The 20,684-nt window shown below is 37.3% G+C and overlaps 1 protein-coding gene across 21 annotated transcripts in view; it reads right to left on the bottom strand.

Annotated features, from left to right (window-relative positions):
• RIMS1 (regulating synaptic membrane exocytosis 1) overlaps positions 1-20,684 on the bottom strand; it is a 474,653-nt gene that overhangs the window by 271,548 nt on the left and 182,421 nt on the right. For all 21 annotated transcript variants that reach the window (XM_060030385.1, XM_060030379.1, XM_060030380.1 and 18 more), the window contains one exon: positions 9,050-9,263. In XM_060030385.1, the coding sequence (XP_059886368.1) occupies positions 9,050-9,263 (214 nt within the window). The remainder of the gene's footprint in view (positions 1-9,049; positions 9,264-20,684) is intronic.

Genomic DNA, 20,684 nt, shown 5'->3' on the forward strand with positions numbered 1-20,684 from the left:
CAACCCTTACACTTTGAGTTTTTTTCTATAAAAACATACTTTATCAGCATATCATTTAGTATGATTTCTATAAACAAACACCAATGAAAGGGTATGAGGAGCCAGTTAAAAATATCATGACTTTGTAAACATTGTACCTCATTAATTATCTTGATATAAAAAAGTTTCTTTGTACATGATGTATAAAAGGTAGATATGTGTAGCTTTCACATTAAAAAAAATAAGAAAATGGTCATGTTCTGTTTTTCAGAATATTGCTGGCATTTATTATAAAATACTCTTAACATATAACACCTGACACTTTTATTTGCATGAAAATAAAGATTAACTAGAAAGGTAGCAAGTTCATTTTTAGTTGCTTTATTCATCAGCCAGTTACCCCCACCAAACAGGAAATACTGATCAAATTTTACAGGAAGTCCCAAAGGAATTGAGTTTAGAGGATGTAATTCAGTTCACTTAGTAAGACCAAAGTGTTAATTTACTAAAGGAGTTATCTAAAGTTAATACCCTGTCATCAAACAGATGATAAAACAAAGACAAAAACAATTTAAAGATATAACAATTGTAAATATATATGCAACCAACATAGGAGCACCACAATACTTAAGGCAAATGCTAACAGCCATAAAAGGGGAAATCAACAGTAACACAAACATAGTAGGGGACTTTCACACCCCACTTTCACCAATGGACAGATCATTCAAAATGAAAACAAATAAGGAAACACAAGCTTTAAATGATACATTAAAGAAGATAGACTTAACTGATATTTATAGAACATTCCATTCGAAAACAACAGAATACACTTTTTTCTCAAGTGCTCATGGACCATTCTCCAGGATAGAGCATATCTTGGGTCACAAATCAAGCCTTGGTAAATTTAAGAAAATTGAAATCGTATCAAGTATCTTTTCTGACCACAACACTATGAGACTAGATATCAATTAAAGGAAAAAATCTGTAAAAAATACAAACACATGGAGGCTAAACAATACACTACTAAATAACCAAGAGATCACTGAAGAAATCAAAGAGGAAATCAAAAAATACATAGAAACAAATGACAATGAAAACATGATGACCCAAAACCTATGGGATGCAGCAAAAGCAGTTGTAAGATAGAAGTTTATAGCAATAAAATCCTACCTCAAGAAACAAGAAAAATCTCAAATAAACAACCAAAGCTTACATCTAAAGCAATTAGAGAAAGAAGAACAAAAAAACCCCCCCAAAGTTAGCAGAAGGAAAGAAATCATAAAGATCAGATCAGAAATAAATGAAAAAGAAATGAAGGAAACCAAAGCAAAGATCAATAAAACTAAAAGCTGATTCTTTGAGAAGATAAACAAAATTGATAAACCATTAGCCAGACTCATCAGTAAAAGGAGGGAGAAAACTCAAATCAATAGAATTAGAAATGAAAAAGGAGAAGTAACAACTGACACTGCAGAAATACGAAGGATCATGAGAGATTACTACAAGCAACTCTATGCCAAGAAAATGGACAACCTGGAAGAAATGGGCACATTCTTAGAAAGGCACAATCTCCTGAGAATGAACCAGGAAGAAATAGAAAATATAAACAGACCAATCACAAGCACTGAAATTGAGACTGTGATTAAAAACCTTCCAACAAACAAAACCCCAGGACCAGATAGGTTTACAGGCGACTTCTATCGAACATTTAGAGAAGAACTAACAACTATCCTTCCCAAACTCTTCCAAAATATATCAGAGGGAGGAACACTCCCAAACTCATTCTATGAGGCCACCATCACCCTGATACCTAAACCAGATAAAAGATGTCACAAAAAAAAGACAACTACAGACCAAAATCACTGATGAACATAGATGTAAAAATCCTCAACAAAATACTAGCAAACATAATCCAACAGCACATTAAAATGATCATACACCATGATCAAGTGAGGGTTATCCCAGGAATGCAAGGAATCTTCAATATATGCAAATAAATCAATGTGATAAACCATATTAACAAATTGGTGGAGGAAAACCATATGATCATCTCAACAGATGCAGAAAAAGCTTTTGACAAATTCATAGAATTTTATTTATGATAAAAACTCACCAGAAAGTAAGCATAGAGGGAACTTACCTTAACATAATAAAGGCCATATATGACAAACCCATGGCCAGCATCATTCTCAATGGTGAAAAACTGAAACCATTTCCACTAAGATCAGGAATAAGACAAAGTTGCCCACTCTCACCACTATTATTCAACATAGTTTTGGAAGTTTTAGCCACAGCAATCAGAGAAGAAAAAGAAATAAAAATCCAAATCGGAAAAGAAGAAGTAAAACAGTCACTGTTTCCAGATGACATGATACTATACATAGAAAATCCCAAAGATGCTACCAGAAAACTACTAGAGCTAATCAATGAATCTGGTAAAGTAGCAGGATATAAAATTAATGCACAGAAATGTCTTGCATTCCTATACACAAATGATGAAGAATCTGAAAGAGAAATTAAGGAAACATTCCCATTTACCATTGCAACAAAAAGAATAAAATACCTAGGAATAAACCTACCTAAGGAGACAAAAGACCTGTATGCAGAAAACTATAAGACACTGATGAGAGAAATTAAAGATGATACAAACAGATGGAGAGATATACCATGTTTTTAGATTGGAAGAATCAACATTGTGAAAATGACTATACTACCCAAAGCAATCTACAGATTCAATGCAATCCCTATCAAACTACCACTGGCATTTTTCACAGAACTAGAACAAAAAATTTCACAATTTGTATGGAAACACAAAAGACTCTGAATAGCCAAAGCAATCTTGAGAGAAAGAAAAACAGAGCTGGAGGAATCAGACTCCCTGACTTCAGACTATACTACAAAGCTACAGTAATCAAGACAGTATGGTACTGGCACAAAAACAGAAATATAGATAAACAGAACAGCATAGAAAGCCCAGAGATAGATAAACCCACACACATATGGTCACTTTATCTTTAATAAAGGAGGCAAGAATACGCAATGGAATAAAGACAGCCTCTTCAATAAGTGGTGCTGGTTAAACGGGACAGCTACATGTAAAAGAAGGAAATTAGAACACTCCCTAACACCATACACAAAAATAAACTCAAAATGGATTAAAGACCTAAATGTAAAGCCAGACACTATAAGACTCTTAGAGGAAAATATAGGCAGAACACTCTATGACATAAATCACAGCAAGACCCTTTTTGACTCACCTCCTAGAGAAATGGAAATAAAAGCAAAAATAAACAAATGGGACCTAATGAAACTTAAAAGCTTTTGCACAGCAAAGGGAACCATAAACAAGAAGAAAAGGCAACCCTCAGAAAGGGAGAGAATATTTGCAAATGAAGCAACTGACAAAGGATTAATCTACAAAATACACAGGCAGCTCATGCAGCTCAATATCAAAAAAACAAACAACCCAATCCAAAAATGGGCAGAAGATCTAAATAGACATTTCTCCAAAAAGATATACAAATTGCCAACAAACACCTGAAAGGATGCTCGACATCACTAATCATTAGAGAAATGTAAATAAAAACTACAATGAGGTATCACCTCACACCAATCAGAATGGCCATCATCAAAAAATCTAGAAACAATAAATGCTGGAGAGGGTGTGGAGAAAAGGGAACCCTCCTGCAGTGTTGGTGGGAATGTAAATTGATACAGCCACTATGGAGAACAGTATGAAGGTTCCCTAAAAAACTAAAAATAGAACTACCATATGACCCAGCAATCTCACTACTGGGCATATACCCTGAGAAAAACATAATTCAAAAAGAGTCATGCGGCTTCCCTGGTAGTGCAGTGGTTGAGAGTCCGCCTGCAAATGCAGGGGACATGGGTTCGTGCCCCGGTCTGGGAAGATCCCACATGCCACGGAGCCACTGGGCCCATGAGCCATGGCCACTGAGCCTGGGCGTCCGGAGCCTGTGCTCCGCAACGGGAGAGGCCACAGCAGTGAGAGGCCTGCGTACCGCCAAAAAAAAAAAAAAAAGGAGTCATGCACCACAATGTTCATTGCAGCTCTATTTACAATAGCCAGGACATGGAAGCAACCTAAGTGTCCATCGACAGATGAATGGATAAAGAAGATGTGGCACATATATACAATGGAATATTACTCAGCCATAAAAGAAACAAAATTGAGTTATTTGTAGTGAGGTGGATGGACCTAGAGGCTGTCATACAGAGTGAAGGAAGTCAGAAAGAGAAAATCAAATACTGTATGCTAACACATATATATGGAATCTAAAAAAAAAGGTTCTGAAGAATGTAGGGGCATGACAGGAATAAAGACACAGATGTAAAGAATGGACTTGAGGACTCGGGGAGGGGGAAGGGTAAGCTGGGATGATGTGAGAGAGTGGCATGGACATATATACACTACCAAATGTAAAATAGATAGCTAGTGGGAAGCAGCTTCATAGCACAGGGAGATCGGCTTGGTGCTTTGTGACCACCTAGAGGGGTGGGATAGGGAGGGTGGGAGGGAGATGGAAGAGGGAGGAGATATGGTGATATATGGTTATGTATAGCTGATTCACTTTGTTATAAAGCAGAAACTAACACACCATTGTAAAGCAATTATACTCCAATAAAGATGTTAAAAAAAAACCAATTTAAACAGGCTGTGGGGAAATCCGCAGTATCCCTATATATTTAGACTTCAGAGAAGTCTTTCGATGAAATAAAAATTATCATTTTATCTCTCAGAGTGTGCACTTTACACACGTAATAATTTATAATGAGATTATTTTGTACATGCGTCAAGTGCAAAGTGATTCTTCATGGCAAGCTGTTTTCTTTATAAGTACACAATCTCCCAAATTACTAGAGGTGATTTAGGCTAAGAGTGAAGTTTTGAAATAAAATATTGCCAGGCTGCAAAAGATGTGATCATTAATACTTTTCACTGGACTCAGTAAAGAAATATTTATGTCCTAGCTATCCTTAGGTCTTCATATCATACACTAGTATTTTAGTCACTATATTCACCAATTTAACAAACTAAGTAGACCTCATCATTATTTTATTGAACAAGATGGAGATTCCTTTTAGGAAAGTTTTATTCATCCTTATTAGTCTTTGCTTTCCTCTCATAGAAGCACCCCCTCCACACATCTGTAAATTATAATTTCTCTACGAAAAATAAAAGATCTCAGAGGAATAGGGAAAGAAATAGCAATCAAGTACTTTGCTTAATACTTGGCTATTCTCTTTAACACAACTAAGACAAAATCTGGCTTCAGTTTCCTTGGACCAAAATGGAAATTCATCGTCAACCTCAATCAGCTAAGAAGCATTTTAATGAAATTTTGACGGAGTACTTAAACATAAATGGTAGATATATGCGTTCTAATCAAAGTGAAGATAATAATTGAAAGTGATTGTATTTTACAGGTTTTTTTCATTCTATTTTTGACTGACAACCACAAAATCCCCCTGAATTCTTATTACAGAGTCAGTAATCATAACAAGCACAAATACCCTACCTGTATGGGAACAATCAATCTGGCCAGCCCTACGGAAGTAGCTGAAGTCTGCACAACACCAGCATTATTTATGTACTTAAACTTTTATTCTTTAAAGGATTTTAAAATTACCTACATTTCAAACGTAGACTCATCCAAAGTAGTGTTCATGAAACCAAAAGTGTGATAGTCTAATTATGTTTTTTCCTAATACAATACATTACACGTATCCCCCGCTTTTTAAAAGTTCCCTTCACTCCACTTTGCTTTTACGAAAGAAAAAAGGTGAGATGTGAAAATTAGCGTTCCGTGTTTGTTTTGGAGTGAGCTGTTATAGAGGTAGTACACACCCAGAGCAGAGAGAGCAGCCCTGCCAAGCTCCTTCCCCAGGGACTGCACTCAGCATCTCAGCATCCAGCCACCACAGCTTTGAAATGTGTCTGTGGGCATCTGTGCCTTATCTGATTTATTTTGTGCATTCGTTAGCAAGATATGTCCAGAGGTAATTGTTTCTTCTCTTTATGCCATTTGGTCTTACAAAAGTTTTCATAGAAAATCTCTATTTTCAGATAGTGGGGGAAACCGGTATTGCATTAAAATAATAGCCCCTAGAATGATCTCACGTACCACCAATGGTACAGGCAAACACATTTAGTGAAAATAACTACCCTAGATAATACCCTGATTTCTTTTTCATAGAAAAAACTTATGAACATATACTAACATCAAGTTTAAAAACACAAGTTAATGTTCAGCTTAATGTCAGGCTTGCTGCCTACACACTGCAGTATGTAATCTAAACTTTAAAACAGTTGAACAGAGGCAGCTGAGTTGATATATTGAACCCAAAATACTCATTGCCTCAGTCTCATATCGGGAAATTGTAATTTACACCAAATGAAAGTGTATAGTATGTCTGCAAAGGACAGGCTGATGTAAGATTCCACTTGTCTCCTATCTTACTGAGTACATCCTCTGTGATTTCCAAGACTGATAAGAGTTAAAGGTGACCTTTTACTTCCTTAGGAATGATTTCAATGCATGAGGGAGAAGAAAAGAGCAAAACTGTGGTTCAATATGACAACTCTGCTACTTGTGTTCTATAGAACAATCATTTTATTCTGAGCTCTTGATTTTAATTTGATCCATTCTCTCCACTAAATCAGTACATCCCATTCCTCCTGCTGTAGAGTTTCAAATCACCCGCCATGCGTCCAATGGGTGATGAGAAAGGTAAGGCCCATTAGACTTTATTGTTCCTCAAGGCAGATGAATCATCCTCAAAACTCAGGGAGCTAAGAGGACAAATGAGCTTCATAATGATTTAAATTATGTTAAAATATCACCGTTCCCATGAACACAAACTACTCAGACTTTATCTATTAATATAAAACTCTGTAATGCTCCTAGATGTTCATTTTATTTTTCAATGAGAGCTACGAATGAGCTCTTCCTAGCATGTAATTTCTTTGTGAAATATAGTGATTAACAACACTAGGTGAAACATTCACTTAATAAAGTTCACAGCATTGTAATAACAAACGATAGAAAAGAAATCATGGATTCTAACCACTTTGTCCTCCTTTGGGAAAGCATCCAAGGAAGCAGAGTAAAGAGAGAGGGAAAAGAAGAGAAAAACAAAAATAAGGCATATATTAATAAACAGATTTTAAGAAAGCAATCATGTGTTACTTTAAAGTATAAAAGCACAGGTAGTTTAAAAAGTAAATATTTATTCTCACCAAAAAATAGTCACTGTTCAATCTTTTGTTGAAAATACACATATACTGATCCTGCTATAGGTTAGGTACAAAAGTTGGGCACTATAATTTCAGAACTTTCGAGAACTTGGATTATTAAATCTACATTTAAATCATTCTTCAGAAAGAAAACTTAATTCACTACCATATTTAGTCCACCTATTATTGAAAAGACATATTAAAATGCATAAAATTTGAATGAATAATTATATCAAATTACTCTTAAAATATTTATAGTTATGACCTGGAAAAATCTAAGAATGGGAAGTGTTTGTAATAAATAAAAATGAGAAAAGAAATCTGTTAATCATTTAGCCATAAATTATCCCACAAGGAAGATTTATTCATAACAAGTATTTCAAAATTTACAGTGTCACAGGAAAAAAACAACTTTATACAATTTTGTGTCCTTTGTCCAAGATTAAATATTTTAAGTTGTGCTTTGTTTTGTTTTGTTTTTTGAATATTTTTTCCAAGATTGAATGGGTTTAGTAAAGATGGATGAACTACATTAGGTCTGCTTGTCTGCTCAAAAGCTTAGGTACCTCTTCCTTTAAACCCCTCTCCTGTTTAAAATATGAGTTTGATTCTATGTTATTGGATTGCCTCAAACCTATAATGTGAAGTTAAAAGCATTCAACAGCTATGGGCACTCAGCCCATTTGCACCCTAGCGTTCAGCGTCAGCACCCTTTCAGATTGGACAGTACCCTTACTGCATGAGTTGTTAATATTTTGAATACCATCACAGGTCTCATTTGCAAGAATTCATTCCGAAAAGTGTGTTCAAGAACTAAAGAAGGGAAATTTAACAAATAGGTCCTGTGCACTTTTTATGCACCAGACACGATCTCAATCCAAGCTTGTTTTCAAAAGGCTTTAAGGTAGCATACGAGGATTAGCTAAAGCACATAACTTTTAGGAAGACAAAAGAAAACTTATGTGACCATAAGAACGGAACATAAAGAAAAATTAAAGTTGCATAGATTTGAATTGTTTTAATTCTCATAACAACCATATGCATTCATTACTACCATACAGTTTCATAGATAAAGATGCTGTTGCTCGGAGAAGTTAAGGCTACAAAGAAAATAGTAGGCTCATCTTAAGTTTAATAATGCATCTATTTTACTAAATGTCTTAATTCCCCTAGAAGAGATTTTAGAATAATACCCTACTTACAACTCAAATACACTACCAAAGAATACAATGTTGATGGGTAGGTTCACTTTAATTTTAACTGTGATTTTCCAAATTAGGAAGATATAAGTGTAAACCACCACTTTCCCCCACGAAATTACAATTTTGACACACTCTTTAAATATCCAAATAATTTTCATAAGACTTAGCACTCTTTTCCTTTTTTAACATGACAGCAAATTTGAAGTTACTCTCACAGAGGCTAATTATTGCTTTATACATGATTGCATTGGGTTAAATTTAATGCCACACAATCTACCTTGATTTTATCTTCATTCAATCTGAAACATATGTTGCAGAAATTCAAGGTAGGTTGTTTTGTTCTGCTTTTTTTGTACAAGAAGAATTGGTGGTAACACGCTTCAAGGGTTTCATAATTCACGATACTAAATCTACATTAACTACTTGCTTCAGAAAATAAACTTACTCCCATAGGTAATCTGTTGGTGTTGAATGGGAATCATTTATCGAGATACACACATACAGAAAGCGCATCTTTTATGAATTATCTGCATCGCTCGTCCCCTGCTCTGGTCACGGGGGTGGCGGGGCGCATCCACCTGTGCGCACCGTGGGCGGCTCTACTCACGTTGTTGGACCGCAGGGACACGCGGCCCCCGCAGCGCGCGCAGAACTTGGTGCTGCAGTAGGAGCACAGGTGGCCGCAGCCATCGGCGAACTTGGTCTTGTGGCAGATCCCGCAGGTCGGAGCATCGTCTTTGTGCTCACCCTGGTAACGCCGTGCTTCTTCCCCTATTTTTCTCACTTGCTCCTTATAGCTTTCAAATTGTTGATGCAATCTCCTGGGCAGAAGAGAAAATGGGAGCAAGCTAAGGGAATGCTGGAAACGGGAACAAAATCACTTTTTCGTAGCAGAAGAGACGTCTAGCTTTTGAACTGAAGCAAAACATACGAAGCCACTTTCCCCCCTAACCTTACCACCAGAGGTAAGAAATGTATTAGCCTGTCTTCTATTAGCTCCATTGGGCTTATTAGCACTGAACCGTATATAAATAGACTCTATATAATCATTCCATATAATTTCCCAACAGTGGAATTCCTGTATCCACTCCGTGACTCTGCTTCTTTGACAGGTGACTTTCAAAGTATTTTTGACTGGGCCACATCTTACAACCACAATCATGTGTATATAAGGCAAACGTTATACAAGATTCTTAGCCTAACTCTGTAGAATGTGCTCTGATATTTTCTGTCTTATTCTGTTTGAAGTTTAATACAGATTACTGTTTTTAAAAAATTTGTCACAGTAAATTGGTCCCAAGACCCACGGTTGAAGCATGATGCATACTTGGGAAATGACTATTTTAAACTACATTGCTAGGCAAGCTGTCTTCCGTGAAGTATCTTCCTTCACTTCCATTCCTGGAGACATCTGTGTGGCATCAAGTATTCCACACAGGACACAGACTGGACTGTTTATACGTATATACCTATATGTGTGTGTATATATATATGTTACAGTTGAGCTAGCTTAGATCTGTCGCATCATATTACAAGCTCTAAACCATACCTTGCAAATATTCAGATTTTTCCATGCCCCAGTTTTGCTTGATCTCTCCCAGGTCATACGTATGAGAGTTGCTATTACTCTTTATTGATAACTGCTGGACTTCGGGCAACTACATTTGTTGAGGCAAAGCATTTCCCCAAGAACATTCACACTTAATATGGTTGAAGTTTCCTCCGCTCCCCATTAGTCCAAACCCCTCTCTCTCAAACTGCTACAAACAGAAACGGTTCCATGTTCTGTACAGAGCACCGTGACAGCCGGTGATTCTCCAGAGAAAGGAAGCCTTCATTTTGTTGATGAGAACTAAGAAAATTGTCCCAGGCTTAATAGTCATTGGCTCTTACACCAAAAGAGAAACTCGTGGGAAATGTCTAAGCAGATGTATCTGTGTATCTAAGCTCGTTTGCTGGATGTGAGTTTCCCCAGGATCAGAGAACACACATGCTATTGTCAGTTAAGGCAGTTAGCGTGATGCTCCACATCTATGATAACTGTGGGGAACTGGGACTCCCTGGAAACTGCATTCAACAAGTGAAGTCCGAGCACTGCAGTGTTTGAAGTACGGGGATTTCATTATATTTTCATTTTAACATCAACAGCTTTTGAGCAGAACTTTAATTATTACTTTAAAAATTCTCAAATCCCTTTCCTGCTTTGCCAACTGACACTTTTTTCTATTTTAATTCTCATAATTAAAGCAAACATAGTTGCACTAGCGTATAAAGTAGTTTAGAATCTGAAACCCTTCCCAGTTTAAGGGCCAGCTAATTTCAGTTCAGAGAGGATATTGTGATATTTTATTTAATGCATGCAAGAATGTCTGATCAATTTATTGAAGAGCTGTTTGACCCATTCCAAAATGCTGAGCTGAGCAGACAGGGAGTGCATGAATAAATATTTATTGTGAGAACCACCAAGTCAAACATATTTAAATTATATATATATATATATATATATATATATATAAATGAGAAGGAGAAAGCTAGGCTAAAGAAAAAGCTTCCCTATAAACGTATAATGATACAGAACATGTTTTGGTTTGGGTGCTGGCAAACTTTACGGTAAAAGGCCAGTTTGTAAATATTTCAGAATTTGTGGGCCAGGCAATATCGGTTGGCAACTACTCAGCTGTACTGCTGTAGCAGGAAAGTAGCATAGACAGTACATAAATTGTAAGCATGGCTGTGTTCCAATAAAACTTTATTTACAAAAAAAGATGGTAGGCCAGATTTAGCCCGTGCACCTGGTTGTCAACTCCTGATTTAGTATATGATTTATACTAAGGCATAACAGCTTGAAAATCAAAGTCTTTCTGACTTTTAAAAATTCAAACGTAAAGGACTTTTATCCATCCTATAGGGTCCAATCAAAAGGCATCTGTTTCAGGAAACCTTTGTACAATATATTTGTGCAGAGCACTGAGATGAAACCTTTCTCTAATGCATCTCATAGCGTTTCCTCTGGTCCCTCACAGGCTACTTAATATTATTTCTACCATATATTATTACTGTTTCTGTACATGACACTTCTCTTCTACCAAACAGTAAATAGTGTTAGAAGTGCACAGTTCAGCCAGCTAATAAAAACATACGTCCCCTTAGTAGTAGCCAATACATCTTTGCTGAATGGAAAAGTCATACATATATATAAATATATTTTTTAGTCCGTCTTGAGAAAAAACAAAAACAAAAACAAATGCGTTTATACTGAAGACTAAATATCCTGGAAAATCTTACTGCCAAAAATGCTGGATAAAATATTTAAAAGGATAACTTTTAATTCATGTTTGAGCTGAGGAGAGAGTATGGAGTTGAGTTCCTCAAAGGAGAAGTATGAAACGGGAGCAGTAATTCCGAGATGATATAGCTCTGAAGCTGACAGCTGCCCTGGGGACATGGACAGAGTCTCTGTGAGCGAGAACTTCAGATTTAACTTTTGCACATGTGACTGAAAATAAAAATTCCAGTTAGGCAGCCACCAAAAATTATTGAAGTACAGTGTATAACATCCAAATCTGGAGATAGAAAAACATGGAATGAGAAAAAAGTCAATCCAAAGAAGATAAGAATTGAAACAAACAAACACAGACAATTAGAAATAGAGCATGTGATGGCAGAAACAATCCAACATGTCAGGAGTCACGGTAAGTGTAATGGACTACAGCATTATGAAAAGACAAAGTTCATCAAGTTAGACTTAAAAAATTCAGCTAAATGAGGTTTAGAAGAGAAATACCCAAACTATAAAAGCACAGAATGTTTTAAATAAAATGATGGAAAAAAGATATTCCAGGGAAAGGGTAACAATAACAAAACAGCAACAACAGCAAAACAAAACTGGTGTAATACGTAAGGCAAAAAGCATTACTTGAGATAAAGAGGGTGTTACTATTAAAGAAGTGTTCATTTCGTGTTGTATGTGACAATTCTAAACTTGATTGCATATAATAACCTATAAAGCCAAAAAACTGATAAAACTATTAGGACAGAGAAATCTACCATCAGAGTAGAATATTTTTACACATCTCTCTCTGTGTGGCTGACAGATCAGACAGATCAAAAATAAATAATGATAGGGAGGTTTGAACAACACAATGAACACGTTTCTATATGTATATGTATACATCTGTCCAGTAAACTAAACTTGTTTTAACTTGTTGAGTGCAGTAAACATACTGAACAATAAATGTACTCAACAAATAAATATTTTTTCATAGCGATATGAAATTTTTCCAGCTGTGGGCCTCAAAAGTAATAGAAGTGTTTTTTTTCTTAAGCTTCATGGTGAATGTATGATGTATGTTTTGTTCTTTTTCTTTATGCTTTACATATATGTTACATAATACTCCTGTATGTATGAAATATTTTATAATATAAAGAAGGAAAAATTTATTTCTATCTCATTAGGTATCACTGGCTAACAAATGACTGCTATTAAAGAACTGAAAAAGTGAATGTATTTGACAGCATTAAAATCTACAGAAGACTTGACCATTTATGGAACCTAATTTTAAGAAGAAATGCATATGTTTAACCACATAATAACTTTATGAAGTAGACAGTATTATTATTCCCGTTTTATTGAAACTAATTTTGTTTGGGGCTTTGCTTTATTTTCTACCTGAATATATCATTCTAAATTTGTATACTTTAGTAAAAGAATGAAATTAGGATATTCTCTAACACTATATAAAAAAATAAACTCAAAATGGTTTAGAGACCTAAATGTAAGACCAGATACTATAAAACACCTAGAGGAAAACATAGGCAGAACACTCTTTGACATAAATCAAAGCATTATTTTTTGGATCCATCTCCTAAAGTAAAGGAAATAAAAGCAAAAATAAACAAATGGGACCTAATTATACTTAAAAGCTTTCGCAAAGCAAAGGAAACCATCGACAAAATGCAAAGACAACCTACTGAATGGGTGACAATATTTGCAAATGATATGACTGATAAGGGGTTAATATCCAACATATATAAACAGCTAATACAACTCAACAACCAAAACAACCCAATTAAACAATGGGCAGAAGAACTGAATAGACATTTTTCCAAAGAAGACATACAGGTGGCCAACAGGTACATGAAAAGGTTCTCAATGTCACTAATCATCAGGGAAATGCAAATCAAAACCACAATGAGATATCACCTCACACCTGTCAGAATGGCCATCATCAAAAAGAACACAAATAACAAATGCTGGAGAGGATGTGGAGAAAAGGGAACCCTTGTACACTTTTGGTGGGAATGTAAATTTGTGCAGACACTGTGGAAAACAGTGTGGAGGTTTCTCAAAAAACTAAAAAATAGAGCTATCATATGATCTGGCAATGCCACGTCTGGCTATATATCTGAAAAAAACACTAATTTGAAAAGATACATGCACCTCAGTGTTCATAGCAGCATTATTTACCGTTGCCAAGACATGGAAGCAAGCTAGTGTCCATCAACAGATGAATGGATAAAGAAGATGTGGCATATATACAATGGAATATTACTCAGCCATAAAAAAGAAAGAAATTTTGCCATTTGCAGCAACATGGATGGACTTGGAGGACATTATGCTAAGTGAAATAAATCAGACAGGGAATTCCCTAGTGGTCCAGTGGTTAGGACTCAGCATTTTCACTGCCAGGGCCTGGGTTTAATCCCTGGCCAGGGAACTAAGATCTCACAAGCTGCGTGGTGTGGCCAATAAAATAAGTCGGACAGATAAAGACAAATACTGTATGATATCACTTGCATGTGGAATCTAAGAAATACTACAAACTAGTGAATATAACATAAAAGAAGCAGACTCACAGATATAGAGAACAAACTAGTGGTTACCAGTGGGGAGGGGGGAGGGGAAATACAGGGAAGGGGGAGTAGGAAGTACAAACTCTTGGGTGTAAGATGGGCTGCAAGGATGTACTGTACAACACGGGGAATACAGCCAATATTTAGTAAGAACTGTAAATTGAGTGTAACCTTTAAAAATTGTATAAAAATAAAATATTAAAAATACATACATAAATAATTTCACATACTTCAGATCTTATATTGAGCTCACACAAAGCATGAGAATAAATGCAGATTCAACTTGCAAATGAAAGTGTTTCTGGACTCAGGAAAGCGCTCACAGGGAGGAAATGTCCATTTTCGATCGTGGCTAATTGATGGTATGTGAACAAAGCTGACCATGGAAAAACAAAAGGTCTGCCAATGAGCTCAGTCATGATGCTTCTACAGATGCTATAGTCTCAGTCAATTCTACTTCCCCTCATTTCTCAGCTCCTCTATGGTATTTATTCCCAAAATTGACTTCAAGCGACTGTGCCCTTCTGAAACACTCAAAAAGTTATTTTGGTGACTTGAGAACCCAGTGATGGTCTGCTGAGTGCTGGTACAACTTAGACCGTGGGGTCTTCCAGGCCATGCTAGGTGCACAGGAAGCAATGACTCTTTCCCCAGAGGCCACAGAAAGAGGGTTGGTGAGATGAGGCTTCTTGATTGGGGTCTGAGTGAGGTCTCCGGTTCTCGCTTTCTCTGTGGGATGCCTTAGAGGGGCGTTCTCTTCCAGTCTCACCAAAAGTGGGGAAAAATCCAGCCCACAGAGTAGTTCCTAAGGACGAGAGCCACCAGGGGACAGAGCTCTCCTCCCAGAAGGATGTGCCCAAGTGTCTCCCCCCACAGGCATCACTCCAGACCCGGCCAGGACTCACAGCCTCCTGGATGCCATGTCTTGGTGGCCTGGACGCATCTGTACCCTCTTCTCGTGTGCATTTAAAATTCTTCCTTGGTTCCAGCAATGGGCCGTGTTCATATGACTGGTTTGGATACCACCACAGGGAGCAGAGTGAAAGAAGCAAGATTGTGCCGTTTCTCAGCACAGAACTCATGTTACATCCTCACACCTCTTTCTTCCTGGGCTTCTTCCTCTACCTATAGACAGGACTCCCTTATTCTGCAATGAAAGAAAAAGCCCAACCCAAGTCCCCATCAACCTGGCTGACTTATTTCCCAGTGTACTCCTCCTTTTTACCAGCAGAAATTATGAAAGAAAAACAGGAAGGAAGGGAGGGAGGGAGGGAAGAGCGGCCTTCATGACTTCCACTTCTTCAAAATCTACTTATTCCATAACCCTGTGCAGTGCTCTACTAAACTATCTCTTAAAAAACCAACCTTCATGCCCTTTTCTCAATCTGTATTCCCCTCACATCACTCTGAGATCACTCACTGTCAAGATGCTGTCCTCATAATAAGATTTGCTTCTGGAATCAGGATACTGGTACTGAAACCATAAATAGTATATTTATTTTTTGTATCTGATGTTTTAATGCTTTAATCCATATCAAATATGTGACAGTGTTCTACTATGAATAATGCATGGAAATTCATATTTGACTTTATGGTATTACAGTAAATGCAGGACTGCAAATGTAGAATCTTTTTGTGAAATTTATCTGTACATTTCTATTTTAGAATTAACAAGATATTCTTATTGATTAGCAAGGTCGACAAAATATATGATCACAGATCTCTGATTTAAATTTTCTACAGAGAAAATGGAGAGCATTCTAAAAGATGCAATGCTATCAGAAGAAAAGCATTGATATAGAAACTTTGGTTTTCTCCATGGATGTGATTTTTTCCATTGTTTCACTATGTAACAATCATTGTATTATTTTAATATCTGTGTGCTCAATTGAAGAAACTCCAAGATTCCAGTTGTAAACAAGTTGTTTGGGTGGTTAGTGGCACGTATTTGAAGGAAATAAAGATGAATGCCTATAAAACTAAATATCATTCTCTATACATCTAAAATATAAATATCATCCTGGGAATTCCCTGGTGGTCCAGTGGTTAGGGCTCTGTGCTCTCACAGCCAAGGGTGCTGGTTCAGTCCGTGGTCAGGGAACAAAGCCACTTGGTGTAGCCAAAACAATTTTCCAAAAAAAAAAAAAAAAGAATATATATCTATATCACCCTATAATGCAAAATAAATCATTTAAGCGGGAAGTTATTAATAACATCCTTACCAGTTAATGCGTATTTGTTGATCACTTACTATAAATAGGGCACACAGATAGATGCCGAGTGACTGGTGATGGGGGGATGAAGAGGAATCTCTGTTCATTGACACGGCGCCTCATTTACTTCTGTTTTGTGTTTCTCCTTCCTCCATCCCCAAAGTGGTCAGAAGCTAGAGGACCAAAATCCCACCTTTCTTCCCGGCTCTCCTTGGTGAAGTCTAGGCTACATTTTTCTGCAGTAGGAGGGGATGGGAACCAGTGCTTTGAAGTTTCAAAAGCCAAAGTTACAGGTCCCGAAGGAAGATGAGGGCTTTCCCCAAGAGGAAGGGAGGGGCAGAGACCAGAGCAGTTTGCATGTAGCACCTGAGATGGAGAGCTGCTTTGGGACGTATATACAAGGGTACTGAGAAAAGCAAGCATGGTCTATATTTCCTTTCCCAACTGTGGCACAGAACACATACAACAAGCCACGATCAAGGGCCCATGCCAATAGTGATGGGGAGGTTTAAGCCAGGAGAGTTCTTCTGAGAAGGCTGGATCGCTTAAGTGCCTCCAAAGACCTGGGGGATGTATGGGAAGGAGCCCTGACAGTGACCGAAATTAAACATCGGCTAGCCTGATACCCTGGAGGCTTGTTTTAGAAATTTTTGACATCAAACTCTATTGTTGAAAAACTCACCCTAACCTCAACTGTAAAGCACACTTCTTGACTCCAAGGTATGCACACTGTGCTTAGAAGGTAAGTCATATGTAAAAAAAAATTAGCAGTTTATGGCAACATATATAAAGAACGGAAAGAAATTGTTCTTTAGAAAATAATCATTCTGGGTGAAAGGATCAGGGAGATTTATTTGGCTTAGCTGGTCCAAAACATTTTCCTAGATGAGTTGGAACTTGAACTATTCTCTGAAATAATAAAAATCTGGCTCATGGTGGTATTAATGTAAGTACTTAAGCAAAGAAATAGGAAAGCATGCTAAGAAAATAATAAAGTAATCACGAATGCTCCCAAATATCTCAGAAGTGTAGTTGAAACCAAATCACCTTTTAGAGTCTTTGTGTATCAGCAAACAAGCCTCCACTGTGTATGTTCTAGTGAATGACAGCCTGACAATTATACATAACTGCCCATGAAGTCAAAACACAGGTGCAGTTAAAAAATGGTTTCTTGGTCCCAAAACACAATTGTCCCCTTTTTCGTGAAACTGTCTCTTTGATTCTACTCTGTAACAGAGGGGCAGTAAAATTCCAGTGCACTCCAGGGGTGACTAATTTTTTTAAAAAATGGTTGGAAAGAATGGTCCCTTGTGTCAGAATTGGGTTGAAAATAAAAAAACATCACAGTCTTTTAAGCAAAAAGGTTAAGTAATAGAATTTGGTGCTATAAAACTGTTGGAAGGGGGATAGAAGTGGGTTCTGGGTCTGATCTCCAGGAATGATCTCCAAAACAAAAGCATAAAACCAGCTACTGAAAGGTCCTCAGCCAGGAAACTGTAAGAACAGGGATCCCGGGCTGCACAGCAGGAGGTGAGCGGTGGGTGAGCGAGGGAGGCTTCATCTGCCTCTCCCCATCGCTCACATTACTGCCTGAACCATTCCCCATTTCCGTCCGTGGAAAAACTGTCTTCCATGAAACCAGTCCCTGGTGCCCAAAAGGCTGGGGACCGCTGCTGTAGAATCAGAAAGCCAGTGTCCAAATGGCTGGAGCCCCACCTCCCCGGCTGAGATGCTCTTGTCTGGACTCCACCACCACAGTCACACTGAGCCGCTAAAGAGACCAGCAAGGTCAACGCCCAGATGCCGCGTGGCCCTCCATTAACTCAGGTTCAGTTCAAGTCTCAGGCCCGTGCATCGGACTAGGGGATCCTAAATCACATCAAGGATTCCAGCTGCAAGAGAATCCATGGAATTTAGTTGTTAGGTTTCTGGCTTCTTCATAATACTCCCTGGAAGGAGTCTGGAACAGAGGTTGTGAGGGTCAGTCTTCCACTTTATCTACAATCTTCTGCTTTAGGTCAAATTTCTTAATTCCTTCCACTGCACCTGAAGTGAGCAATAGCTGAGTCTAGGGATTCTCATTCACCTTCATTCATTCTCTCTCTCTCTCTCTCTCTCTCCCTCTCCCCCCAAACACTAAGCACCCCTAATGCCCACTCTAGGAAGCATTTAGCCTCCATCAGGAAATTTCTTTTGATAGATGCCGTCCCCTAAGAAACTCACATACACATATATGTATTTGTGTCTGTCCAGTCCTTTTCATCTAGTAAGCAAATTGCAAGACCACAAATCAAGGTAAACCTCAGACTCAGATACAAGACACACATGCAATCAAACACAAAAAAACCTTCCCTCTGTGGTGATGAGAGGCACAGCCCAATCTACCACCTGTGATGAAGACCTTCATTATTCTTAGCCTGCATTATTTCATCGACTTTTTACTAGGCTCTGGCCGATGGGTTCCCTCACTCTGGTTCATCTTTCATACTGTCTGATACACTGAACAAATCACGTCAATCGGCTGCTAAAATATGATTTCTAAGGTAGTCCATTGCTCATCCTGGGATCCAAGGGGATTCTCCTTGTTCCCAATTATCTATCAGCACCTCTCACAAACCCTTCTCATATACCTTAGACCTACCATTGCATCAGATTTTCTCCCTAGTTACCAAACACAGTAGAATCTTACAAACAGCAATTCAACAAACATTTATTGAGCTCCAGCTGTACAACAGGCACTGCTTGAGTCCCTGGGGGTACAAAGAGAACAACATAAGAAGATATGAGTTTCACTTAATTTATTACTTTATTTAAGGCTTTTTGATAAATGGTTCTTTTGGTAAAGATAAATGATTCAGATAAATGATAAATGGTTCAGAAAATGGTTCTTTTCTTTTGTATATGGAGATCAGCTTCCCTACATTAGAGATTATTTTTTTCTCTTCAAAGCCTAATGTACACTGTTGGTAGGAATGTAAATTGGTGCAGCCACTGTGGAAAACAGTAGGGAGGTTTCCCAAAAAAGTATAAATAAATCTACCACACGATCCAGCAATCCCACTCCTCGGTATACATGCCTGAAAAATACAAAAACACCACTAATTTGAAAAGATACATGCACCCCAATGTTCATAGCATCACTATTGAGAATAGCCAAGATATGGAAGCAACCTAAGTCCATCAAGAGATGAATGGCTAAATAAGAAGTGATATATATCACATCTATCTATCTATCTATCTATCTATCTATCTATCTATCTATCTAATGGAATATTAGTCATAAAAAAAGAATGAAATTCTGTCATTTGCAACAAGGAAGATGGACCTAGGGAGTATTATCCTTAATGAAATAAGTCAGACAAAGACAAATGCTGTATGATATAACTTATATGTGGAATTTAAAAAAATAAAACAGGGCTTCCCTAGTGGCGCAGTGGTTGAGAGTCCACCTGCCGATGCAGGGGACGCGGGTTCCTGCCCCGGTCCGGGAAGATCCCACATGCCGCGGAGCGGCTGGGCCCGTGAGCCATGGCCGCTGAGCCTGCACGTCCGGAGCCTGTGCTCCGCAACGGGAGAGGCCACAACAGTGAGAGGCCCGCGTACCGACAAAAACAAAAAATAAAAAAATAAAACAAATCAGTGAATATAACAAAACAGAAAGAGACTCACAGTTATAGAGAACAAATTAGTGGTTACCAGCGGGGAGAGGAATGGGGGAGGGTCAAGATAGGAATAGAAGATTAAGAGATAGAAACTACTATGTATAAAATTAATAACGTACAAGGATATATTGTGAAGCACAGGGAAATATAGCCACTATTTGGTAATAACTTTAAATGGAGTATAATCTATAAAAATATTGAATCACTATGCTATTTGCCTGAAATATCATATAAATAAACATAAATATAGTATTGTAAATCAACTATACTTCAATTAGAAAAAGACATCATGCTGAAATCTGAAAAAAATTGTAATGTAATTTGATCATGAAAATAAAACTTGATTTATTTTAACAAAATGTAAACTTCTAGACTCTATTCACAAAATTAAGAAAGGTTTATGATTTGCTATTATTCTTGACTAAATTAAGCATTTTTTTTTGTTTCTTAGAGGAACAACTAGTCTTGGTTAAAATGTGTAAATGTATTTTTGCAAAGTTTTCAGATTATATTA

The sequence above is a fragment of the Delphinus delphis genome, chromosome 14 (assembly GCF_949987515.2).
Source record: "Delphinus delphis chromosome 14, mDelDel1.2, whole genome shotgun sequence".
In the NCBI taxonomy this organism is placed as follows: Eukaryota; Metazoa; Chordata; class Mammalia; order Artiodactyla; family Delphinidae; genus Delphinus; species Delphinus delphis.